The following is a 27,922-nucleotide window of genomic DNA, read 5'->3' on the forward strand; positions in this document are numbered from 1 at the left end:
TGTTGTTCACAATTAGTTTAATGCCAGGGTAGCCTTGAAAATAAGCACAGACTTAATGTGAAGGAGATCACTCCTGTGTCTGAAACACAGACTTAATGACCTGTTCAAAAACTTGGCAAGGAAAGAAGTAATTTGAACTTTATGGTGCTTATTAGTTCCAGTTTTTAAGCAAAACATGCAGCTGTTTTACTTGTAAAACTGCTTAAAATATGATTGTTTTATTCAAATAATTGATCATTACAAATATTCAAGTATTTCACTTGGGAAATTTTTTTTCATTCTTGTTTATCTGGGAAACATTTCACTAATACAAATGAAAAAATAAATACATCTGTCAAAATAAAGTTGCAATTTATTACGATTTTTTTCTTTTTTCTGGTCTAGATGTCTCTGTTTTAAAGTTTTTCAGGCAGGAATGCTATTTCTGAAGTCCCTCTATGATACTATCTATTCTGAGCTCAGATATATTGTTAAAAACATTTTGGCTTTGCAAAGTTGGCAATTATGTGTTATTTAATTAAGTTTTAATGTATGAACGTGAAATGTTTGACATCTCTGTTTTTTGGCAAGTTTGCACATGACCAGCAGGCAACATCAGTTACAAAAAAATGACTCCACCCAGAACTTGACACGTTTTAAAGCATCACATCTGTCTGCAGGAGCCGACAGCATCAAGAAATACTGGAGTCGTTACTACCAGGGGTCACAGGGTGTAGTCTTTGTACTGGATAGCGCGTCATCAGACGAGGACCTTGAAGCAGCACGTAATGAGCTCCACTCAGCCCTGCAGCACCCACAGCTCTGCACACTGCCTTCCTCATCCTTGCCAACCACCAGGACAAGCCTGCTGCAAGGACGCCAAACCAGGTAAACTAGTCTGTTTACTGTGTTGTAATAATGTATCTCACGATTGTCTTTCACATACAGACACTGCCCTTTCCACAGATTTATAAAACATTAAATGTCTGTCTTGAGTGGAAGAAACATAGATTGCATAATTCACCACACACATTCTAACGTATTTGCCTGTAAATGCCATGCATACTCATGCATATGGATGGGTCTTTTCATTATCACATTAGTGTATCGAATTGTAAGCCACAGGCCCCATTATAACACAATATTCAGTGTGCAACATAACTATAAATGTTGTCTCATTTTGACTCATTTAAAAATAAGTGTAAACATCTTGTAAAGCCCCTACTCTTTAGTGACGCTAGAGTGAAAGCATTTGCATGCCCCTGTCAACCAAATAGCTTTGTTGTTGGAGACAGCACCAACGAGGTTGGGTCTTCAAAAGCAAACCAAGTGAGGGCCAGACTCTGAGCCATTAAAAGACATCTATAGATCACTTTATGTGGTGGGAGAAGCCTCTTGAATAAGAAGACCAGTGCATCCTCTTGCAGCCAAGCCTTGACCAAGATCTTGTAAACAAGTTGTTTATTTCCTGTACTAAATGGGTCAGATAAGATTCAGTCCCAAAATATAACACAGAGCTGATACCATGTGTGCCAGCCCCCTCAAAAGTTAAGTGTCTTGTACATTTCAAAGTTGGTAGCAGATGAAAGAGGAGCCGATATTCTGTATTTTTGACATTGTGGTCAGAACCAGGGGTTGCATGAGACATGAAGTGGATATTTTGTTTTACCTCCATTCACAGCATTGCTTTGCAGCTAAATTCTTAGGCTACACTGTGTGAATGAAGTGCATCCTTGTATGGTGAGGTTCCTGAAGGTAACATGTTACTGAGCGAGAGACTGATGATAGTTTATGCCCACAGGACACCGGTTTGAGGTATTGATCCTTTTTGGACTCTCTCAGCAGGTTTAAGGACAGTAAGATCTGCAGGGGGTTTCAAGATGGCTTGGTTTAATAGCTGAGAGGCCCTAAGCCAGCTGATTAAGCAGAACGGCTTGTCTAATGTGAAGCATAGTAGGGTTTTTATATTAGACTTGTTTGTCTGGGTTTGTAATAGGTAGCTCGTAATGTAAGCACAGAAAGGTAAAAGCTGCTGCCTTATGAACAGAAATGTTAACTCTTATAGATAAACCTAATGAGCACACCCATGTGAGGAATTTTATGTTCCACCTGGTGATGTGAACCCCTCAAGATCAGTATGACGTTGTTGGATAAAAGTCATATATATATATATATGTAATATCTCAGTGTTTTCTACAAAATGTGAACCTTTTTTGCACCTGCATTTTCAGCTGTAAATCAGAGCCACATATTTGATGTCACAAGAACTTTAATTAAAACGGAGATTGTGAACAAAATAAATAACAGGTATGAAGTTTATAGTATGTATTAAAAGTAGTCAGTTTCTTGATATGGAGTTACTGCAGATTTCAGAAAACCTAGCAAGACTGTTTACACACTTCATCATACAATATATAAAACGAGTGTTTCTATGTATGTTGGTCTTGAAATAATACCTGTTTTGCTGCGTATTTAAACTGCTGTCACTTGGTCTTCAAGGCTCCATTTTGGCTGTAATTTATGTTTGCAAGAACAGGTGTAGCAAAATCCACCTAGCAGCTGGCCAGACGAGGATTTGTCGTTAACGTCTCCCTTAATGGACATGCTTTAAGCCGTTCAGTTTCTCCAAATGTGTTCATCTTACAGCACTTTCTTAGTGTGTTGTTTCCATAAATCAACAAACTTTGCTCACTGTTCTCACAAATGTAATAGCAATATTTATTAGAGACATATCTTTACACGTAGTGATAATCTTTATTGTTGGACTGGTGTTATCTCCCCTCCATGTTGTAGGAGAACTTGCATACAGATGGATAGGGAAAATGGAGACAGGATTGCTTAGCAAATGTGAGAGAAGAGAGATACAAAGACTGCACTGGCATGCCTTTACGTAAGAAGCAATTATTACAACATCAAGCTGTTTTAATAGAAATGGTTTTATTGGCCTTGGTTGTGGGTAGAAAGGATCCAGGCTGATGCTACTATGATCTGAATCTGTCTGTATGTCAATTTAAAGCATTCTGTCATCAGCTTTAGCTGGGCTACTTCAAGTCTTAATTTGTTTTCCTGAAACAGCTACTGTATATAAGTTTTGCAAATGATCATTCAGCATGTCTGTCCATAAAATACGGACATGTGCTTCCAAGATGCTGGCTTTTTTATCCTTGGTGGTAAATGGTCCCTGAAACGGCTTTTTGGGCTCTGATACAGATAAATTTTTTGCTTTGTATGTTTTTTCACCTCATTGAAGACATGTTATTCACTGTTTGGCAGGTCAGTGTTTGGCCTCTATTTGGCTTCCATATTTTATTCTTATCTAAGTGCCTTGTAAAAAAAATTTTTCCAGTAAATTCAAATTCTGCACATTTAATTCAAGTCTTATTCCAGTCTCATAGTTTTTGAATGACTGGTCTTAAAGACTACAGACTTCATATAGACCACATAGTACGCACCATGCTTTTGACTCATCAGCTTACAAACGTGGTCAAACGTTTAAACCCCATGATCACATTTTCTTTCTTGAGTCATTTTATTACTTCTGTCTCAAATAACAGAATTTTCCACTCTGCTGCAATAGTCGGAAGATAGAGGAAATGTCACAGTAGTCATGGAGTCATACGTCATCTCACCACCTCCCCTTAGGACAAATCTAGGATATTCTGACCTACCTCTGTCTCTTTCCGTGTTTCTCTGATTGTCAGTTTTCCCCTTTTTCGAGGCATACTGTACCTCTCCATCTCCCTCATAGAAGGAGCCTCCTGGAGTAGGATGTCATGGCTACCATCTCCTATGCAACGCTCACTCATGTTTCAAAAATTCTGGAACCTCATTTTCCTGCACACACACGAACATATGCACACACATGTATCATCTGCATAGGACTATTTGATGTTCCTGAAGGATAACAAAGATGGATGTCTGGAGAGAGGAGCATCTGTATTTTGTAGCCCGGACCACCGCAGTTGCTGCTCTTCAGTGACGTTAAATCTGCACTGGGAAATGAAAGGGAGAAAAGTTCTATACCAGATTCTGTTGTGACCCAAAGTGACTGTAACTGTTGCAAACTTTTCACTCCACTTGGTTCTGTGTAGCTTAGTTTAACTAATTTGTATGGATTGGATGTACTTGAGCGCAGGCTACTGTAGTCACGGAACGCACACATTTTATTGATTTTTAAATGGTATCTGCTTGCCATAAGACCTTTAACCCTGGGATGCGCAACATGGGTCACAAACACTGATGACACGTGAGACTGGTCCATAGGGATGGGGAGGTGAGATGGATGTCGCCTAAAGGCAGTTTTTGCACCCTGTTTGGAGGGCCATTTCAGTTCACAATGAATGACTTACATAAAGTGAGTTGTTCAGGGTAGCTGAAGAACCTGATGTTGTTACTAATCCAGTTGATACTGTGTCTGCCATCGAGTAAACATAACCGGGCTTGAGGATATCATTGGTTGATGTTTTGTTTACTTTTAATGAAGAATTTCCTTCAGGATTAGTGAAGTTTTTATTAGATCTTATCTTATCTTTTGTTTGTCTGCACTGCCACCCTTTCTGCTTCAGTCAAGAAATCCATATATGCAGATTGCGGTTACTTTTTCACTTTTTTCATTTGCCTGCATTGTGATAGAGATGATGTAAATTTTGTTTACATTAAAAAAAGGGTCATATCCCTATTTATACCTCCTATTTAATAGACAAGTTGGTTGTAGCATACGCCTTGGAATCTGTTATCAGTAATAACAGACATTATTCATTAGCATTTATAATTAATTAATTCCCACAATCACAGTATTGAGATTTTTAAAATATTTTTGGGTGGGTTTCTATTGTGTTTAAATTCATTGTAACCTGTTTGCTTCTTTGAATTTATGTGGTCATTATGAGTGTCACCATGCCTGTGTGCGCATATTATCCTCTGACTCATGGTTTGTCACTGAAGGAGCTTAATGTCCAGTGACTCATGAATAATCTTTGCAAAACTGTAACAAAATTTTAAACCAACTGTGAAAGGAAAAGTTGCCTCCACCGCTCTATTTAGTCTTCGTTCCTTTGTCTCGATGCTATATATGAACTCCAGCAGTGATGTAATAGTCATTGTTGGCCCATTAATGACAGTTCAACGTCAGGTACCATCATGCATCACATAAAGATGAATTGCAAAACACTCCTGAAATAGTGAGTTCTCTCTCTCTTTGCTGGAGAATCCAAGAGGGCAAACTCTTTACTTTCCTTTACTTTACAGGGTAGAGAGTTTTTTTTCGTCTGGTATCTGAAGTTCCATTGCTGTTGGTTTTAGTTAAAGATTGATCTTCAATTATGGGACTTCACATCTTGGAAATACACTACTAGTCAAAAGTTCATACACATCTTCTCATTTAATGTTTTTCTTCATTTTCATGACTGTTTACATTGTAGATTCTCACTGAAGGCATCAAAGCTATAAATGAACACATATGGAATTATGTAGTAAACACAAAAGTGGGAAATAAGTCAAAATATGTTTTATATTTTAGAGTCTTCAAAACAGCCCCCTTTTGCTTTGATGACTGCTTTGCACACTCTTGGCATTCTCTCTGTGAACTTCATAAGGTAGCCACCTGAAATGGTTGTTCAAAAGTCTTGAAGGAGTTCATAGAGGTGCTGAGCACTTGTTGACCCTTTTCCCTTTACTCTGTGGACCATCTCATCCCAAATCATCTGGACTGGGTTTAGGTCAGGTGACTGTGGAGGTCATCTGATGCAGCACTCCACCACTCTCCTTCTTGGTCAAATAGCCCTTACACAGCCTGGAGGTGTGTTTGGGGTCACTGTCCTGTTGGAAAAAATGAATGATGGTCCAACTTAACGCAAACTGGATGGGATGGCATGTCGCTGCAGGATGCTGTGGTAGCCATGCTGGTTCATTATGCCTTCAATTTTGAATTAATCCCCAAAGTGTCACCAGCAAAGCATCATCACACCTCTTCCTCTAAAATTCACGACTGGAATCGTGCATGTAGAGACCATCCGTTCACCTTTTCTGTGTGGCACAAAGACACGGCGGGTGGAATTCATCAGACCAAAGCACAGATTTCCACTGGTCTAATGTCCGTTCTTTGTGTATCTTGGCTCAAATAAATCTATTTTGCGCATTGCTTTTCCTTAGTAGTGGTTTCTTAGCAGCTATTTGACCATAAAGACCTGATTGGCGCAGTCTCGTCTGAACAGTTGATGTTGAGATGTGTCTGCTACTAGAACTCTGTGTGGCATTTATCTGGGTTCTGATCTGAGGTGAGAATAAAGTAATGATGGACTGTCATTTCTCATTACTTAACTGATTGGTTCTTGCCATAATATGGATTCTGACAGTTGTCAGATAAGGCTGTCAACTGAGTACCAACCTGACTTTTGCATTACACAACTGATGGTCCCAACCACATTAGGAAGGCAAGAAATTTCACAAATAAACCTTGACTAGACACACCTGTGAAGTTAAAATCATTTCAGATGACTACCTCATGAAGCTCACTGAGAGAAGGCCAAGAGTTTGCAAAGCTGTCATCAAAGCAAAGGGTGGCTACTTTGAGGAATCTAAAATAGAAACCATATTTGGAGTTATTTCACAATTTTTTTGTTTGCGACATAATTCCACATGTCTTGCTTCATAGTTTTGATGTCTTCAGTATGTATGTACAATGTAGAAAGTTGTAAAAATAAAGAAAAAACATTGAATGAGAAGATGTGTCCAAACCTTTGAGTGGTAGTGTATATTTTAAGAATATAAAATGGACTACAGTATATCCATGCTAGTGCAGAACAAAATGTATTTTTAGAGATTGGCAAAAAACTAATTAGTTTATAAAGTCCTAGTCACATGAAAGTAACTCTTAAATAACTATTTACATTAGAGAGATGCAGGTAGTGAAAAATAATCAGATTATTGTAATCTGTAACACTTTTCAACAGAGTCTCAATCTTTGAACTACCATAACAGTTTGTTTTGGGAAACTCAATCGTGCTACATCCTTTGTAATCCCTTTGAATTCTTTAAGTATTTTGGCATCTTATTGTTATTAGTCATGTCACTCAAAATTAAATAAACATTTATACATATCTGTATCTGAAATTATTCTGTATAGTAATCTGTGATGGTGGTTTAACTAAAGTTCACATTAAAATGGAATAAGGTTTTGCAGCTAATATCTTGTGAAACATTGCTCTCTGATTAAAGTTTACAATGGTAATAAACAGCACCTCACCAGAACAGACTACACTTAAAATGACAAAGAAAATGAAGAAAGTTTGACCATTTTGTTTAATACTTAATCTTAGGAGGGCTGTTAGTGTCTCAAGTAAAAACAAAAAAAATAAACAGGAATGATCTGAGGCACACTGACTGTATTCTTTTCTTTGTTTCATAGTTTGTTTTGATATTTTTGGCATCTTCAAAACCTCAAGACTTGGTGGTCTGTGATGTACTTTACAGTTCTTTTCTGCAAATTATGATAAAAGAAATTTAAAAGCATGGTGAATGTAAACATGAATGTGTACATCCCCTCAGAGGATTAGCATGTGGTGTATAGTGTTTCAACCGGGAATGAAGTCTGTAGAGGAAACCATGCTGTGTCACTGAAATTCTGATCTAGATTGGAATATTAAATTAGACTCACAGATGAATGAAATTATGTATTGTTTCAGATTTTTATTGGAGCATGTATCTGATTTTGCAAGTGTCCCATTGCAGCCGCTTTACTCCTCCAGAGGGTTTCCATCTAAACTCTCCAAATCCTCTGAACACGGCAGCTGCGTTTCAGGTTTTTGCTTCTCTGTTGAATGTTTGACAAGCACCACCCATGAAACAAGCCCAGATTTAGTTGGTCTGAATTCTATTGGCAGCTCTTCTGGTGATGACACGGTACACAAATGACGTTTCCATGTTGACCTTCTTCTCACAGCAACCGCTCTGTTGACAGAACAAGGTGGCTCATTTCCTTAACACACGCACACGCTCGCGTTTGCCGGTGCTGTTTTCTGGGGCACTGCTTGTTTATGGTGTCATGTTAGTGACTTAGGGTGTTTCTGGCACTGAGAGAGCGAGGGGTGAGAGAAGGTGGCGGTGGGGTGATGCAGCTTAGCGGGCCTGTTAAGCCTTCACTGGGGCCCTCTCTGCTGGAGCAAGTGTTTTTCGGGAGCAGGGTGGGTCTGGAGGAGGCAGAAGGAAACGTGGGACAGAATTCCTTGTTGACATCAATCTCCTGCCGTTGGGGGGCCCAAGGAAGCTGGGGAGGAGTAGAGGGGAGGTCACCCTGTTGATATAACACCTCAACAAAGCAGGTCTGTTTAGATGGCGGGGCCTAATGGACTGCATCCATGAGGGGCTCTTGTTTTAGAAAATGCTATCAGTGTTGCAGACAGAGGTAAAAGTCTTTTCAGTTCTATTGGCACTTGTGCTATCGGAAGAAAAGATAGAAGGCAGAATGAAACTGATGATACACTGCTTGAAGAATGGGAAAAAAACAATGGAGGCCAGCACTGAGTCATGGCACGGGGTGTGAGGTCTGACAAAAAAAATACTGTAAACAGTGGAAAAAGGGGCAGGCTATAATATCTAACCTTGAAAAGCCATGTGAACAGACTCCCCTCTAGGATTGAAGACAGAGACGCTGAAATGTTGTGGTCCAAGTCCCTGGATGATTGAGTGAGGAAGAGCACCCATGCTGTCTTTTTTCTTTCTCTCTCTCTCTCTCTCTCTCTCTCTCTCTCTCTCTCTCTCTCTCTCTCTCTCTCTCTCTCTCTCTCTCTCTCTCTCTCTCTCTCTCTCTCTCTCTCTCTCTCTCTCTCTCTCTCTCTCTCTCTCTTTTCGATCCAATCGTGAACTGCCTCTTTGTGCATCTGTTCATCGTGAGGAAAGCAGTGCTTGCTATGATCTGCAGCACATCTGTTTCCAGTGTACCAAATTTAAATCTGATGTTGCTTATGCATTGTGACAAAGTTACACCACACAGACAAGCAGACACTCACATGCGTCACACTGCACAATTACAGAGCATTTTCTAGCAAATAAAATTAATTACAGACATTTTATAAGTTGTGCTTTTCAAGCAGCTTGTTCCAACTCTTGCCTCAGTTTCCGGAAAATCAAGACAACTGTACCAGGAAGCAGAATGGCGATACAGTGACGGATTTTCACCTCCTCGTCAACCAGCATGCAAACAGTCATTAATCATCAATTTGCCATGTTTTGACAGAGACAGACAGGCACATGCACTCAGACGCATGCAGGCACATTGACGTAGACATTGTTTGTTTCATATGTGGCATGTTTTTTTTGCCCTCAGCTGATCCTAGAAGGAATAAATTTCCTCACTAAACATTTTTTCTTTTCCTTTTGGCTACTATTGACCACTGTTGACACAATCACAAGCCAAACTGAGAACATCTCATTTGTTGTCAAGACCTGCGTAAACAAGCTTTTTTTTTCTACAGTGGGTCAAGGGAAAGTTTAAACTGTAAACCACTACGCTTCCTCACAAACTTGTCCACACCACCAGAGTGTAACTGCACTGTAGCTGTAAAATGATCAGTAGATGCATTCTTTCTAAAGTTAATTACCCGCAGTGGCATTAATTTCTTTCAGTTACAACTTAAAATAATCTCTACAGTACAACTGGTTCTTCACTAGATGAGTTTCAGTTTACGTAAAGGATGCATAAAATGGAAATCCCAGCTCTGACTACTGCTGTCACCGGGTGTTGGGGCCTTTTACACTGACATAAATGTGTTTACATCTATATTCTATGTTGTAACGCTTACATACTGTGTATGTATGAATGTGTCACGGGGATACACACACACACACACACACACACACACACACACACACACACACACACACACACACACACACACACACACACACACACACACACACACACACACACACACACACACACACACACACACACACACTGAAAGGGGGTGATAGACAGTGAAAAAAGCCATTACACAAGTCTTGAAATGCCATCTGAAGAGTGGTAAAGTGAGACTTTGCATCTGCACTGCACAGATGAAGTCACTATCGGCTAGTTGTCTCGAATCTAACTCTTCATTTAAATGTTGACATTTGTTTTTATTGGGTAGTGTTTGCTAATTCTGTGCACAGTCTTACCTTTCTGTGACTTCACTCTAAATGTAACAGTTGTAGCATTTTTGTTCCTATTTGTGTTTGGTACAACCTTTGTAGAAGGATTCCAACTATTAAAGAAGAAAAAATCCTAAATCAAAATATATTAGAAACAGTCACAGTAATGAGCTCTGTGTTGAGTTTATTGCTTTTTAGTGTCTTAAAATTAGAGGTGTAGAAAAGGAAGCATGCCGTTTTCTCAATAAGTGTTCACTTCCTCCTCCTTTTCACAACCCCAGAGTTTGAATATTATTAGTTTCATTGAGAAAACACTAGAGACAGGAAATGTCTAACCCATGGCCTCTCTCACTTTATGCCTGCTCCCTTTTCTTTTTCTTTTTGAGCTTTCATTCGTCTGTCCAGGCAAACTTATCCTGAACTTGACACACAAGTCCTTTCAGAACATTTTGGTGAAAAATTGGTTGTCAACTCTGTCAGCTGCTTAACTGGAAATTCTGTTGGAAATGCAACTCTGTACCCAGTGTTCTGCACTTACTCATACATGGGTTGTCTTAAATTAAATGTTAAATCCCCTGGGTAGTTCATTTATGGCCTAAAAAAACATTGTGTCATTTATACTTTGTCATCATTCCTCCTGTTTCTTCAGTTTTAAGCTCAAAATGAAAGTATGCTAGCCTTTGCCTCTAAAAATGTTGAACCCACTCCAGGATGTGAAAAGCTAGAACTCTTTGGAAGGCGAGTTTTCTTGGGGGGGGGGGGGGACATCCTCACCAACCCCACAGCTGAGTGCGTTTCTCCACAGCCAGTTTCTGTTCTCCTGTGGTCTGCAGGAATGTGTCTCACAATGATAGAAAAGCCACAACCAACAAATTGTTTTTGGCATGTATGAGGTCTCATTTGATCAATGCAGGTGTGCCCCTTGTGGATGCGCACAATAGAAACTGAATGACAAATGGGGTTGCAGTTTTTGTCATGTCTTACAATGCAACTGTTTTATTTTGCTTTAGATGATACACTGGGTGAAAAATGTCACATCTCCGTATATTGTAATAACACATAAAACATGTTGAAATTATTCTGTAAGATTGCATTTTGCAGTATAATATTTTATATGAGATTACTTCAAACTCTTGGATCTTTTTCCTCCTGATTTGCCTGTCATATTTGAGACTCATACCTAATAGACATGTTCTGATCAGTGATTGGTGAAACTATCGGTGACGGCTATAGGTTGGCCACCACCAGAGAATAAGAGGGTGGTTGTTTCATGGTGTAGGGCAGTAATTGTTAGCCAGCCTTTTTTGTCTCTATTATCAGGCTTTCTGGAATAAAGTGGGTGGAGTGGGGGGCATGGGGGCTGGCCCTGTCCCTCCGTTTGATCATTGATCTCCATGACCCCATTTGAAGGGTCTTAATCTCTCTGTTGACCTCCTCGAGGATTTTTTGGAGAAAGGGTTACAGGGGTGGATGTTGACGGGAACTATCAAGAGACTGAGGATGCTGTAGGGAAAGTGGTGGTGGTGGGGGGGCGTACTTTTCCACTTGAGTGGAGAGAGAGGGCTGTGATAAGTTTGGAGGATGTGCGGATTCACACGTGTGCACATTCACAAGGCAATGCAAATCTGACATATGGAACTTCCAAACAGTTTTTTTCCCTCTACTTAGCTAAAATTATTCATACTTCAGTCAATTTTTGCCATCAAAGTTTATGTACACCAACCTCAAAACACACTCAATGAGGCATTTATCTAGTATGAGGAAGTCTCTTCTGTTCAGAGCTTTTCGTTGCACATTTGGTAGACTATTCTGCATTTTGCTGTTTAAAAAATATGTATAGTTTTCTTTCTTTACCCTTGCCTTTCTTTTCCCTTCCTCTTAAGCATTTTGACCTTTGTTTTAAGTATGATCATTTGTCAAAGTTATATCAATATTAAAAATGCAAATCATAATGCAAAAAGACGCACAGTTACCAGTAAAGTTACTGCACTCCAGCTGGCTTAAGGTGATTTTCTTTTCCATCCTATCCTATAACATGGAGCCTTCATCTGGGGATCTTCTCCCAGCATGCAGATGTCTAGCTCTATCTCCAAAGAAGATTTAAGGCTAACTTTCCTCTGGCCTTTGTGCCCCAAGTCTCCAAGACACTGCTCTCCATGACAATAAGAGGATAACGCTGTCTCTGTCTTCGGGGCTCAAACTAAATGTTGTGACAAGACAACCAGACTGCACTCTTTCACATATATCTGCACCACAACTGAGCTGTTCCATGCAGCAGACCATTGGTATTGTACATAATCACCTTATGGTGCTAGTCTATGGTAGGAGTAACTGACATATTTCTTTGTCTTTACGAATTGCTTATTTGGCCACAAAAGTTTTCCATGAAATTTATTCTTGTATTAACAGGATTAACAGTGATAGTCTATTTCATTTGTTGTCAGGCATATGAAGTCTCTCAAAGCACAGTTTAACTAACTTAACTGTCAGTGAGTGGTCAAATATGTTGAGTTTTGGGCAAGAAAGCCTATTTTCAATGACCTGATGGCACTATTTTCACTCATTTAAGCAATCTCTTATCTGTCAAAATGTTGTCTTCCCTGATAAGTCAAAGAGTTTCTGAAGAATTTACAGATTACAAGCACTATTAAAAGGTTTTTACTGTAGGCTACTAATAAATCACATTATGACTAATGACAAACGGGTAGGGACAAGACAAAACTGTGGCGGGAATATTCTGGCACAGTTTCTGTTGAACCACTCTATCTTTTTGATTTATTCAATGAAATGACACAGAGAATACAACTGTTTAATCCTCTGAACCACAAGCAGTTCGAGCTTTTGCTCCTGTCACATTTTTGCTCACTGTGCACTCAGTTTTTACTGCTATACAAAGTTGAGCGCGAGTATGGATACTACTAGTTTTAGAACTGAAGAAGCTGCTCGGATGAGAGGCGAAACGTCTTCAAGATCACAAGAATAAGTCCAGTTGCCTGAACTAAACCCTTCACCGCATTGTTGAGTGATAATTTAGTTTGGATTACTTGTTGAGTTTGGATACAACGTATGCACTACATAATGACTTAATGTTTTCGGCCACCTAATGTTAATTTTGAAATATTGAGAGCTTCAATCATATTTTTAAACATAGTAATTGTAAATATTTAATTATTCAGAGACTTTTTTATGCTGTGAAGAAGATGCTGCAATTATTTAACAATTGTCATAAAATTTAAACAACATTATTATTGTTAAAGGCCTGTTGTGTAGAATTTGCAAAGAAAACAGCAGGTGGTCTAAGTTATTTTTAAAAATGTATTAAGTCAATTAGAGGGTTAGGGCTATCTCCACAGACTATTTGCCTTGTGGAAGGAGCTTTGGATGACATACTGTGTGTGTTTTGGAGAGACAGATGTATTTATATCTTTTCAACATCTGGCTGGAATGCTTTGGTTTAAACAGTGAGACCTCAGTCCCTCTTGAATTATTTTGGTGCTCTTACACTTAGAATTTTTGTGCTCATATAGCTGTCTAATATGCACAAGGCATACGGCGTCATCAAGTGTTCCTGAGGTTGCCAAGTTGCAGTTCTGCTTTCTGTTTTCACCATGCAATGAGCTACAGTACATACAGTAGATATTGTGACCATTTTTTGATACAATTCCAATATGTTTGTCAGCGTAATTATGCTTACGCCCATTTTAAACTGTGCCGTCACCCAATATGGTATATATTTTCAGAAGAAGACAGGAGTAATGGTAGAAAAGACTTATGGCACAGGCTTTAACTTTTATTTTTAAAGACAAAAATAATGTAAGTCAGTCAGTAGTGTATAATAAGAAAGTAAATATCGCTATCAGGTCACAATACATTTGTGGCTCTGCCCTATTTTGCTGCAGTTTGTTTTTTTATTCTTGGATTTTCATAGAACAATGTGAATTGTTGTTTGATAGCAACAGTAACAGTGATGCAACTTTGTATTGCACTGCAATTTTTTTCATTTTACCAGACACTGGTGAGGTCAACATTTTTCCAACGCAGTCTGCTTCGTTTATAATCATTTCAACAGACTATCGTAAAAAACACCCAAGGGTTGGAGCAACTGCTTCAGGTGGTCCATTTGATTTGATTACAGAGAATAACTCACAGAGTTGTTTTGAAACCAGTTTTGTGCGTAATGACTTCTGAGAAAGGATGGAACTCGCAGCCTCCTTCCTTTGATTTTAGTTTCCCTGACATAAATCACAGTTTTGCAATTTACTGAGGTCATTGTGTTTTCCTTTCTTTGTAACTGCTCCTTCCCAGTGCAATTAACAGCTGATGATAAGGTGTTTTGTGGAACTCTTTATTTTCAAGGCTTTAATGTGGATTGCAAACACCTACAAGCTCTGTGAGGAGAAAAAACAACATGACAGGAAGAGCAGCAGAAAAAGAGATGGGAATGTTTTCATTTGACTGTCTTTGGAATTCAGGCCAGATAATTAAGTTGTGCTTTTAACTTGTCTCTTCTTCAAGACCTCCAGATGCGCCTGAGTGTTGTCAGACAAGGTGTGTTGCAACACGCCCATCCATGAGCAGCTGTGCGGATGTGCTCATTTATGCATGCGAGCTCGCAAACCCTGGAAATCAAGCGGTTTTACATCAACGGACCTTTTTACTATATCTCCTTTCCTCATTGTGTCACACTTCTCACACACACACACACACACACACACACACACACACACACACACACACACACACACACACACACACACACACACACACACACACACACCATGATGTTATGTGGTCAATTCAGTGCTCGCCCTCAGGAATGCAGCTACACTCCCAACTAAACCACAAGTAGATACCCACACATACAGACGCTGTGGTCTCCCTTTCCTTCACTGTCCTCCACTGGAAAGGTTTAAAAAACTAACTCGCACAAAGTCCTCAGGAAGGAAACCATAAAGAGTGGATTTGATGTGAAGAGGAAAACCACAGTGCTGGGTGAATTGTGATTATGACAGACGGAACACTTCCTGGCTTCATGTTTTGAGAAGAGATACTGATCTTGAGCAGTGTTACCTAAGATACTCAGTGTAGCCAAGCACAGAGATTACACTGACAGGGCTGTGGAAAAGCGAGAGGGCTGAGGAAACACAAAGCTGCGAATGAGAATGATATTGTGGCAGAACGTCAGTGCCCCAGACCTCCCCTTCTGCTTATCTTTCTGCCCATCGTCTGGGGCTCTTTTATCAGCACACCAATTGTATCCAGGCCACAGGTTTTGCCTTTGGTTTTTATGTAGCTCTGCTTGGTATGCTAGAACACAGTCTAATCAAGCTTTCACATCACTGATGAGGGAACTGATGGGCGGCACTTTTCATGTATTTTTAGCGTATTTACTCATCTAAACAGAAACAGTAGTGTGACTTTGTTGCTTTTAAACATTTGAGGCTGTGATCACCAAACAGGGTTGGCTGTTTCCTTTCTGTGAGCCCTCCTCTCTTAGAATATTTGTGGTAGTCTTTGTCATCCATCATTATTATCAACCTTAACGCTTACGATGAGCACCCATTTGAGCATTCATCATAGATAAGTTTAAGCAGTGTGGCAGTTTATTTGATAACCACAAAATGACTTTCACAGAGTTCTCTCTACATAATGCATGTAGTAAAGCTGCTTTTGTTGACTGCCTCCAGTATAGTGCTGTTGCATGGGCTGTACACACCAACACTAGACATACTGTCATTCATATAATGATGCTCTGCACTCTGTCCAAGCCTTTGTGTTTTAGCATCTGCATTCCTTCGTGGCACAACCACCTCCAGATGTTGTCCTCCTATAGTGTACCCATGTACATTTTTTTCAGTAAAAACAGGGAACCCTCACCTCTGTTGGATTTCCCCCTATAAAACCAATTTATATGCCAATGTTTTTCATCTCTTCAAAAGACTTTGACATTGGAGACCCTCAACTGAGCATTCTGGATAAAACATTAAGGGAACCAGGCCTCACAAACAAACTCTCTCCCTGACTTAAAAAGACAAATGATATATGACTGCAGTTTTTTATCCAAAAAAAAAAGAAAAACCTAAGTTATATGGAATGACCAACACTTTCTCACAACTACTATGTTGCTTTACAGTAATAAACTAACTGTAATGTCTACAGTGTATTTCACTGATCTCTTTAGAACATCTGCTTTTGCAACAGTTGGAATTTTTCTGAGCTGTCCGTCCTTATCAGCTCATATTTATATCAGAAATTGTACAGTGTTTTTGCCAATAAATAATAGACTTTAAAACATTTTTCGAGCCATCAGTAATGTTTCGCAAAAAAATCTATATTCGTTCAAAGTTGGTGATCTGTGTGGGTACAAGCACAAGTATATTTGTTTCATCTTCGTTTTCCTGCCCATCCTGCAACCATCTTACCCCCCGCAATGGCAACCATGACAGATCTGTGGGCTTGTCAGGTACCATCAGTGTAAAGCTGGTGCCATGTGATGCCCCCGGCGGCTTGCCAAAAGCTAATTGTGCTAATTGGCAAGCGCCAATCCTGTAACAAGGCTTTGAGGGGTGACCCACCGACACAGATGAAAGCACTAAGATTTGTCTTGTGTCAAGGACTTGCGGGTAATCGGTGCGTCCGCTGACCTGAAGGCCAGAAGGGCAGAACCACAGCACTGAGGCCAATCTCTGTGTGGAGATGGAAGTGGACAGGGATATGAACTGTCTTCCCAGGCATCAGAATCTGGAGATTAAAGGCTTTCTTTCTAAAGCTAAAGATTTCCCCTCAGATCTCCATACATTAAATAGTGAAATACTTCTATGTTTTCCTTTTTTCTAGGTTCCATAAGAATCTTTAATGTAATACTTTCTCCATCTGTTAGTTGCTCTGCAGATTTTTTGATAGCCTTTACCTCAATCTGCAGTCAACACTAACCATATGCTATTTTTGTTGAATCAAAACATGTCATTCTTTCGGCTTTGTATGCAACAGAAGTCAGGCTTTTGCTTGTCTCTGTGAAACTGTGGAACATATACAGTATAATCTAGTCTCAGGATTGATAGATGAGCCCAGAAACCAGACAGAAACACTCCCAAGGGCTTTAACAGTCACCAGGTCATTTTACTTTTGCAGCTTTAGTTGTCTGATAGCCTTAGCTTGGAGCCGAAGGTGGGGGGTATTTGGTGCTGTCCCCGGTAGAGAATCGGTTTAAAAACCGATGAACATATGCCTCTGTTTGTTCCTTTAGCTGTTTGTTGTTATTGTCTCAAGCTCATTCAAATGGGTGTAACATCCTATTTCCAAAAGTCCTTTAGCCAATTTCCATACTGTCTGGGAAGCTGTTAAGGATTTTCACATTCTCTCAGAGAGCCCTGTGCTGTCTGTGTTTAAGCACAAGACGAGTCTGACTGAAGACCTTCAGTTGGCTTATGAAATGTAGAAACGACTGAAAGATTTTGTTTGCCCAACTAGCAGACATCCATGTTGTTTTTTTAAAAGGTAAGAACACACTTTTAGACATCAAATCTGTGATGTAAATTTTTATGTGAAGCCGTATTCAAAAGTCAGACAAGAAGTGGGATTTGAAGTTTTACCACATTTTACCACATACTCACTGTTATTGATGGATAGTGCAAACAAACACTGTATACCAGGTTAAGACTAAAGTTTTAATGTAGGAATTCTGACCCCAAAACATAAGATTTATAATCCATGTACATTCACACTGTTCAATGTCCAGTGCTTCCAAAATAGTACATTATATTTACCGTACTGTTTCATGAATCAGGCTTTTTGAGCTACTGTAACACCATTACTCTCCCTTAGAGCTGCGGACACTACAGACACAGCGTTATTGTTAGTATACTGCTTTTTAGTTCACTTGAAGAATGCATTAAAAAACTGCACAGTAGATTTGCGCCTATGAATTCTACTGCCGTGGATGCACAGTATTCCCCTTGAAATGTAGTGGCTACAAAGACACACATATTGGGTGACAGAGACTGATGACAACATTTACATCAGTCAGACCCATTTTCCATACTTGTGAATGCAAAAAATAAGAATGTATCATTGACCCTAACTTCTGTTTGACATCAGGAGATCGCTTTTTTGCACTTTGTCACAGAGCCAGCATACACCTACACACATGCACTCCACTCACAGTTCTCTGCAGTACTGCAGATATTCAGGGATAAGTTGGCTTAGACACTACTAGCAATGAATTCCAGAACCCAAACAGCATGTTGCACCGCTGAGATACATTGTTTTTAAATTCGTAAATCAACTCTACAATCAGGCTGCACAGTGGAGTAGTGGTTAGCACTTTCGCCTTGCAGTGAGAAGATCCCGGTTCGAATCCCGGGGTGGGCCTGGGATCTTTCTGCATAGAGTTTGCATGTTCTCCCTGTGCATGCGTGGGTTTTCTCTGCTGGGTACCCCGGCTTCCTCCCACAGCTGGGATAGGCTCCAGCCCCCCCCCCCCGCGACCCTAGAGAGGATTGAAGCGGTGTATAGAGAATGGATGGATGGAACTCTACAATCTCTAACCTGTTGTCAGTGGGAAATTTTGTGGTCTACTCTGTAGTGTGTTTTACTTATTTTGTACTTTCATTTAACTCTATTTCGACTTTAATTAACTTGAGCTTTGACATTGTAGGCGGTGTCACACTTTCAGTTACTGTAACATGCTGGCACTTAGCCAGAAGGTGTTTTGAATCTTAAATAATAGTTGTGTGGCTTTGTATGCTTTACTGTATTTGACTGAAATGATGCTGTATATCATCACAGTTTAAAAAAAAAAAAAAAAAAACCTCAAGTGTCAATGACATGACGTTTTTGGCTCAGACTTTAAAAGGTTTAATTAAACGTTGAATCTAAGTGATTGAAATGTTTTTAAGTAGTTTCCTTTGTGCTATAATCGAGTGTGAAATACAATATTACCTGGTTATGCCTTTATTTCCCCTGCATACCTGGGTTAAATAATGTCTGGAACTTGATACATCCTCGTATCTGTATCCATTCAGTCACTTATCAAAGTCATAACTCTGCCGCTCTGCACTGAAGTGACATTTTTCAGTCAACTTGAAATATATAATAAAATGTAACAAAACAAGACTATTCAACAATCAGTCAGGAGTGTTGCATTTTGGTTGTACAGTGAAATGGAAGAAGGATAAAACACACCTCCCCCTTTGACTTTTGTTACACTTATAACAGCTCATGTCGGAGGAGTTAAACTGTGTGCGCCAGAAATCAAATGAATGCACAGAATACTTGGCAATTCACCCTTCCACAGTGCAATGTAGCTACATGAACATGTAAACTGTCTGAGTTTTGCAGACATTGCTGCAGGGCAGAGGGAATTACACTGTCACACAGAGGATATGGAGCTGCCGTGATATCCTCTTGGCACATAGTTGAAGACCATCCAGGTGGAAATTGGTATGCTCTGCCAAGAGGGAGGTGGGGAGTGAGGTAGCTGCGTGGGAGGTGCTCATCTGCATCGGCAAGAATCGTCTTTCATGTAAACAGTATATGGTTTTACCTGCTGTATTTGTCAGCGAGAGAAAAGCTTTATGATGTTAGATGTGGAAGCACAAAAATGTTTATGATGTTGGGCGTGGAAGGAAGAAAATTTTAAAGCTTGTGGACGTGTGTGTCAGGTTTTGCACTCTTGCATATTTTTGTGTTTCATAAAGTTGTGTGCACCACTGTCAAACACAATCCCTTTTTATAAACATTTTAGGCATCTCAGGGATATTGAAGTATCACTGTTTTGAAAAAGTAGTGTTTGAATAATTTTGTATTGATATCATTTATCAGTGTTTTAATCATTTTCACCAGAAACTACTTCAACTCAAAATATTCCTAATGCTTCTTCCATAATATAAAAAGACGCTCCAAAATATATTCTGATTGAGGCTCACAGCAGGTAAGACAAGTTCTGTAGTGTTACATGATGTAACCTGAAATTGGAAGCCTGCATTTAAACAATTTTGCTAAGTAATCTTTGATGATGGCGTTGGCTGGGGAGTTGCTAATGATAGAAACACAATCCTATCTACATATAGGCTTAAAAGATAATCCAGTAGTGCATGACTGTGCTCATCAGATTGCATGTTTCCCGTGCTTAAAGGGTTTCAGATTTTTGATTTCCCCAAAACCTAATTAAGAGGTGTATAAACAATATTTCTGATCTCAGCGTTTAAAGAATGTTCAAGATAATCAAGAAAGACTGATTAAATGTGTTAAGCATTACTGAAAAATCAGTATACATGTAATAATTTATCCATCCTGAATCGTTTAAACTGCACAAAAACAAAATTGTGCAGATTGATTACGAGTCATTGCCTGTTATTTTTTTTAATATTTATTCTAAGTCATGCAAATAAACTCCCATCCACATTGTTTTGACTATTGCACTTTTACTAATAAAGCATTAAATGAGATGAATTTTGTGCAGCCGCTCATGTTTGCACCTCTTTACTAAATATCTCTTATCGTTCTAATCATTTTTAGTCCAGTAATCTTTCATTTCAATGCAGAAACAAAAACTGGTAAACAGCCACAGCCATCGTCTCTGCAGACCCAACACTAAGACACATTTATTGGCTCAGAAATGTGTCTACCAAAAATGGAAATGTGATTTGGAAGTCAGGTGTCTTGATTACCACAAGCCTGCTTGACTATGATCAAAGCTACAGTTAGAACTAACTACTGCTTTCTGCTTACTGAATCTGCATGCTGTTAGCCAGTTCTCACATCCTCCTAACATTAGGGTTGCGACATCTTAAGTTTTAATGTGAAATAATTAAAAAATGTTCCTATATTTAGAGAAATTTTCAGTGTGGTCTCCTTGCATGTGTTTCATGTTTTAGTTTGGCCAGTTCACATGGACCTCACACATGCATGGGACTGAAATGTGATCTGTGTCTGATTATATTATTTGTATAATCATTGATTTAGCCACACAGCATGTGTTTACACATGTTATTTACTGTATGTGTTGTGTTCGTGTTGTACTTATTGTGGTCATTCCTCTGTGTTCATGCAACCCAGAGGAAAAATAAGTATCAAGGAGGGAACTAGTGTCGAACAAGAAGAATGGCACCATTTCACATGATGCAGCACAGTTTGTTTTTTTCTGATTGTTGCTGCTGAGTTACTGACTTTCACAGAAGGAAACAGTCGATATTTTCGTGCAACAATAATGCTCACACTTAATGATTAAAAAAAAAGACAAAACTGGACACTATTTGATAATTGTTGCAAATGTATCATTACTACAGTAGAAAAAGAACTGACAAAAAAAGAGAAGAAAAGAAACTCAACATTGCAACATTACTTTGAATACTTACCCCTTTGTATCGTTTTCCCATGAGTTTAAACACGAGTCACATAGCCTTATACTGCAGAGTAATACAATTACTGTGTTGTACAAAAAATGGATTCTCAAGCAAAGGCCATGTCTTCTTTACAATTCTTTGAATGCAAATACTAAAGGAACAGTGATTTCCTGACTTAAAGGATGTACGCAGCTGACAGGTCACTTCTTTCCCTCTAAACTACTACTTGGTCTGCCAGAATGAGTATTTCTGTCCTAAGTCACTACCACACATGCCCAGGCCTTACTGTCACTGTTTGTGCTGCGTGCTGTGTTGGGCAGTATTACTGTTCCAGCTCGTTTCGGGTCTTAATCGCGCCAGATGACAGACGAATCCCCTGGGCCGTCTGTGCCACATGAGACAGTTGTCCTCAGCTTCCTGTGATCTTGGTTACCCTCCTAAAGTGCTGAGAGCAAAAGAAGACAGACTATACTATGGCAGCATTACCACAACGGATCATTTAAGGTTAGATAATATCTAGAACACAATTGATTCACAAGACAGAGCTCCACATTCATTTTCATACAAAGGACATCAAGAAGAAAACATTTGATGTTACAGCAGCGTCTATACAGTTTAAATGCCTACGGAAAGGAGCATGTCATGACACATTCTCTAATTATATTCCTGACGCTTTCATATCGGTAATGCATTCCAAGATTTTATGTAAATTACATACTTCCCATACAGTACAGTATCTTTTGTGTTTAAGTTGTAACTTCCACCTAGTTTGACCTTTTTTCCCTCTACAAACTTTCCCCTCTGGGAACAGTCTGATGCTGTTTGTTGGAGCTGATGTGGGTGGTGTGAGCCATGCAACCCTGCAACCCTGCAACCCTGCAACCCGGCCACCCTGCTCCAGTGTCCTCGTCTGTCCCTGTCTGCCCTGCCCACCCCTCCACTTCCCTCCTGCAGTGTCCTTTCTGAGGGCCAGCTTCTCTGAACCCAAACAACAGCTCCATTTGTTCTGCCAGGGCTGGGAATGCACTCAACCATCTTTAGCTATGTTTCTGCCAGTCGCAGTGGATTCCAAACCTGCGGACCTTACTCCTATGCCAGCTCTTCTCTTTCTTTTGCTTTCTTTCACTGTGTCTGCCTGAGTATATGACAGTGCCAGCGTCTAAGTCAGTGGGTAAAGGGTCCTGAGAATCAACCATCTGTGTGGCTTTGTGATGGTTAACCCATTGTACTGCATTTGCCTAAACCAAAGTTGATTTTATGGAAAAGTTTAGATTGCATTTGAGTGCATTCTAGTGCAATGAATGAATAGCCAAACTTTCAACTACTAGAACTTTTAGATTGGTGACTCAGTGAAGGTCTTTTTTTGTTTTGTTTGTTTCTATCTAGAGGTTCCTATAACCCATTGTTTTTGTAACATGTTTTCATGTAATGAGGCTTGAAATGTTCACTAAATCACTTTTATTCAAGAAAACACTGAACCCCTATTGGTTTCCTTTTAATGCATATTTTCTCAAAATCTTACACTGTAAGAACAAATGCAATTTTATTTTTTCCTGGTCTTGAAAATCTCCATATATGCAAAAAAAATTCACAGCTTACCATTGCTAAAATGCATTTAATTTATTCTTTCCATTTTTAAACAGTAGAATTTTATTTTACTTATTTGAGCCAAGGCACGAGTAATGAATCTATTTTTTCAGCTATTTGCATTTAAGCAGACACTGCTCATTGGAGACAAATAGGCCATGGACTAGATGTGAATGCCTCATTGCCCAACACTCGTCTGTCGCCGTTGTGTGAGAGATGGATGAGTGAGTGTATGTAAACACTGCACAGGGTCCCAGAACATCTTGGTGAAGGACCAATGTGGAACTCTTCAGATTGCTCTTGAAGAACTTAAGAAAACACAAGTTGCTGATAGCAATCACTCAGTCTCAGGAATCCGGTTGTAACCATCACTTCAAACGGTCCCTGTTGCTGAATTGCTCACTCTAAGGAACAGTAAGCAAAAGTTACAGAAAGAGCTGATTGTACTCACCAAAAGTGGTTCTGTCCTGTTCATTTAGCGCAAGTTGAGTTGACTTATAATTTCTTCAGCAATGGTTTGAATTAAATAGGAGTTTTTGCTCTTTTTGCACCACAAGGTTTCCAAAATTCAGACATGCAAGTGGCAACCCTGTCATCTTGACAAACTGGACAACAGAGAAAGGGGGCACAAAGGCCTGGGCAGGTAGGGCTTCCCTGTCTGAACAGAGAGAATGAAGAAAGGGGAGTAATCTACTCTGTCTGGTACATTACCCATGAATGAGACTTGAGCCCATGAGGGAAGTCATATAGGATGCACTCTGGCCCTCAGACACAAAGAAAAGGTATGGCCAGTAACTTTGTAGCACTTAAATTCAACACTGTTGTTTCGATACATCATTAACGTCAGTCATTTCTGGTCTTTTTTTCATTTGCTTTTTGGACCCACGCCACATACTCTATAGGTGTATGACCCTTATCGTATTGCAATGCAAACTGCACATCTACATTTAAATAAAGATAAGGCTGAGGATATGTTGTGTGCGTCTGTCTGTCTGTCTGTCTGTCTGTCTGTCTGTATACATATGTATACATATGTATACATACACTTCACAAACAAAGATATGTCTATGGTTCAATTCCTGTAACCTGAGCAGCCCCTTAATTTTGCTTAACATCACATCTCAGTCACCTTAAACAAAGCATAGCTGGATAAACAATCTCCATGTCCAGATGTATGTTTTTCAATCAACCCAAATATTAAAGTAGGCCAACATATAGGTGAACATGAGTTCTCCTTTTATACTCATCTGGTCTGTTTTCTCAGAGTAAGGCCAAGCATCATCTGCCTTCTTGCCTCTGAACTTCCTATCAATGTTAGTGGGTGCACACCTTGTAAACAACTGGCCATTCGATCCACCACACCCCATCTCGCTCCACTTTTAGAACCAAGAGGCCCCTTAGCGGGGATGTCCCGACTGGCATGGATATGTCCAGACTTGTCGTACACTTTTGCCTCCCCTCCCTGTGAATCATGGAGATAGATGTCTTAGAGGGGATATGCTCATCTTTCAAGTCAACTGGGCAGCGGTTTTCTCCAGGTTTTATTCTTGACAACAGTTACCATGTCCGATATCTCATTATAGCCATATAGGTGTTCATGGCTTATTCTGAGTTAGTGATGTCATGAAAACAGGAGATGTCTGTGACCTCAGTGCAGCATGTTTATGTGCAGGGCTTAATCCAGGGCACCAGCAGGGAGTGTAGGCCTGCATTCCTTTACATGTGCCTGATGATATCAGGACATGAACTACTATATTATCTGTCATATAGGTGATAAAAATGGCACAGCAGCAACAATTGAAATGAAATACTGTAAGTAAATATGTTGTGCTGAAAGAACAAGTTACAAAATAATCTGTGAGCTACTTTGATGTGTTTCACTGCAGTGACTGAGTTCATATGAGTGTTGCAGTCAAGCTAAATGTTTGAAAATTGTGTGGTACATCACTGGTCAAAGGGGGTTTGATTCTGCACATAAATGCATTGAGTGTAATAAGGTGGTATTAAGGGAGCAAAGTATTGCTTCATTCTGTGCGTGTAACTTATGTTTGATAATCCCTTTGCATGCACAACTATTATTCATTTTTGTTGTGACAGTCTGCTAATCATTTGTTGTGTTGAGATTGTTGCACTAAAATTGTTTTCATTTTGGCCAAAATTAATTTCACAGAGGATAAAAAGTCAGGTAAGGTTATTATTTAGGCCAATGTGCATTTGCATTGAACTGCATATGCAAGGGTCATACAATCTCTGGGCCAATGAATATTTTTTTCCAGACAATATTAAGTTACACAACAGGTGGTGATGCATTTTTAGCTTTTGGTTGAGCAGCTTTGGACTGTTTCAGTAGATTTGATCTGCTTTAAGAAGATGCATCCAGACATTTTAAGATATTTTGTTCTGCAGTGCAGTACAACTGCAACACAGACATCCACTGCAGACAGTATTGTGTGGGACTTGGCAGACACCCCCTGAAGCGTCTTTTCGAAAAGGTTACCTTGTTTGCCCCTTGAGCTATTTTCGCTCTGCCTCTCTGTCTGGACTCGCCAGTCTGTGAAAATACTCCTCACTAACCTTACCTCCTCCTCTCTCCCGCCCATCCCATGTCTGTCATGACATCACAACATCAGGTATCCAAAGCAGACAGCAGTAAATGGGCGTTTGTTTAATAAGCATTATTAACACACCTGCTTTGCTGCACATTCCTGATTACATGGTCTAATGGGACTGGCACTTCAAGTAGGATTAGTCGAGCCTGGGGGCCTACACCTGAACTTCAGCACTACCTTTATATGCAAATACCTTCTACAAAAAGAGCTGCGGAAGAGTAACCTGGTTCTAACAATGTGTTTTAACCACTTGTTTACCCATACACATTACATGCTCTAATCCACCCTATTCACGTGATAGTTGGGTTTTAAATTCAAAGAGAACAATTGTAACTCCAAAGAATAGTTTATCCAGTAACCTAAATTTTGTCTGTATGTCCTCAAAGTGTTGTAGTTGGTTCACACAACAAGTTAGATGGCGTTGTTCCATCTTTTGCTTTGTCTCAAATATAAAAACTTGGAGTTTGCTGCTGATGAAAAATGAATGGTCTTAAATAATGTAAGTAAAATAGCCTCTGCACGTTTTGGTCTCAAAGACTCAGACATGTTCTTCTTCATTCAATCCTGTGACTTTTATATAAACCCATTTAAAGAAATATGGGGTCATATTTGCTCCACAAGGCCCAACTTACTTTTCCTTTAAAGAAAACTTACATTGAACTACACTAGAAGGCTAACTTGCTGAGAACGTACAAATTTTACCTGTATTACATCTGCTTGTATATTAAAGTGACTTTTGTTTTTTAAGTTTTCACCCTCTCACCTACAGTGTCATCCAAGTATTGCTTAGCCACTGTAGTGTATATCAGAATCAAAGTCCGAATGATGTGTTTGTTTTGGTGCACGTTTGTCATGCCCAATATGCCATTTGTCCTGTTACTTAGCGCCCATATAAAAGAAAATCTTTCACATTTCCCACACAGGACATTGTTGTTTCCAGTCCCCAAGTGGGTGGTGGTAATTGTCGTCAAGTTGCCGCTTACACTGTGAGCGCAGCAGATGTTGGTCTCAGTACCACAGGCATGTACCAGATTTGCAAGACCACCTATTCATTCTTTTTTATCTTTGTGGGTACGTGAGCACCAATTTCAAGCATTTCCCCCGTCGTGCCATGTTGTATTATACCATGAAGGAGTTGTGGGCTGGTAGTATGGCTTGTTTTTGGTATTGGCTGGCAGAGTGGAGGCAGTTTTGGAGGCAGACACATAAAACTGTGAACTTTTATTTCCCACTGTGTTATATTTATGTAATCGCAAATTGCTACGCATTAGATCAGTGGATGTGTATCCCTGCTTGCATCCTGCTTACACATTGCATGTAGTGTCAGTCCTGGAGTTGAGTCACTGCCCTTCAGGTTTAACCAGTGATTGTGAGGGAATGAACAAAATGTCTAGGGATGTGACTAAGCCCCCTAAGACCTAATGGGGGCTAATGGTGAAATGTTAAAGGTCTCCGATGTGATATGACCAGAATGACCCTATGTGAGCTGGCTTGTGGGGAGTCTGCTTAATGTCTGCACTCTGTGGCATGATGAGTCCTCTGTGCTGACATCCTCTCAGAACACTGTGTCTGCTAAATGGTTTTGGGTACTCACTTTAGGTGTCTGAGAAGCAGCTGTGTCATAGCCTCCAGATGAAGGCCATAGTAGCTCTGCTTTCTAAGGATGAGGATGCAGATGTACAAACAGTAGACATGTCCTATTTTGTTATTCTGGGAAAAGCCCAGTAATCATTTGTTTTCCAGTATGTGGCACAGGACATTAAAAGCTTTTTCCTCCTTCCTGTTCTATTTAAATGACCACGTGAGCATCTGTTGTGCAGGAGGGGCTTTCTGCAATACACAATTTATGATATTGTTGTTTTTTTTTCCACTGGTAATCCTAGCCTGTGAAAAGATGGAATCCGTTTTTGCCCCGTGGAAATGAACTGCCAGTCATTGACAATAGAGAGGATGGCATTCCCACTCTCACAATTATTGCCGAAATCTGTATACATCCGGACAATGGCATGTTTTAACGGAAGCGTTACAATAATCTCTTGTAATTGAGGCCTTTTGAAGTAGTGCGTGGTGTTGACTGGTTGCTATTGTTTACTTGGCACACTAAACATTTATGCTCACACATCGACTGGAGTCCCTTACCCACAAAGTATCTTTATGACCCGTATATATTTTGAGCACTGTTTGTAACTGTTAAAGTCATGCAGATGTTACCCTTGTAGTATTTTTGTAAAGTCCACCTGGTCTGAACAGACAGACACAAACGTTCTCAATAAAGAA

At 39.7% G+C, this 27,922-nt stretch overlaps 1 protein-coding gene across 1 annotated transcript in view; it reads left to right on the plus strand.

Annotated features, from left to right (window-relative positions):
- The window catches only part of LOC110966486 (ADP-ribosylation factor-like protein 15), a 94,702-nt gene that overhangs the window by 47,501 nt on the left and 19,279 nt on the right, over positions 1 to 27,922 (plus strand). Inside the window, 2 exon segments of the mRNA XM_051950761.1 lie at positions 660 to 812; positions 815 to 867. Of these exon segments, the coding sequence (XP_051806721.1) occupies positions 660 to 812; positions 815 to 867 (206 nt within the window).

This window comes from Acanthochromis polyacanthus, chromosome 7, assembly GCF_021347895.1.
Source record: "Acanthochromis polyacanthus isolate Apoly-LR-REF ecotype Palm Island chromosome 7, KAUST_Apoly_ChrSc, whole genome shotgun sequence".
NCBI lineage: Eukaryota > Metazoa > Chordata > Actinopteri > Pomacentridae > Acanthochromis > Acanthochromis polyacanthus.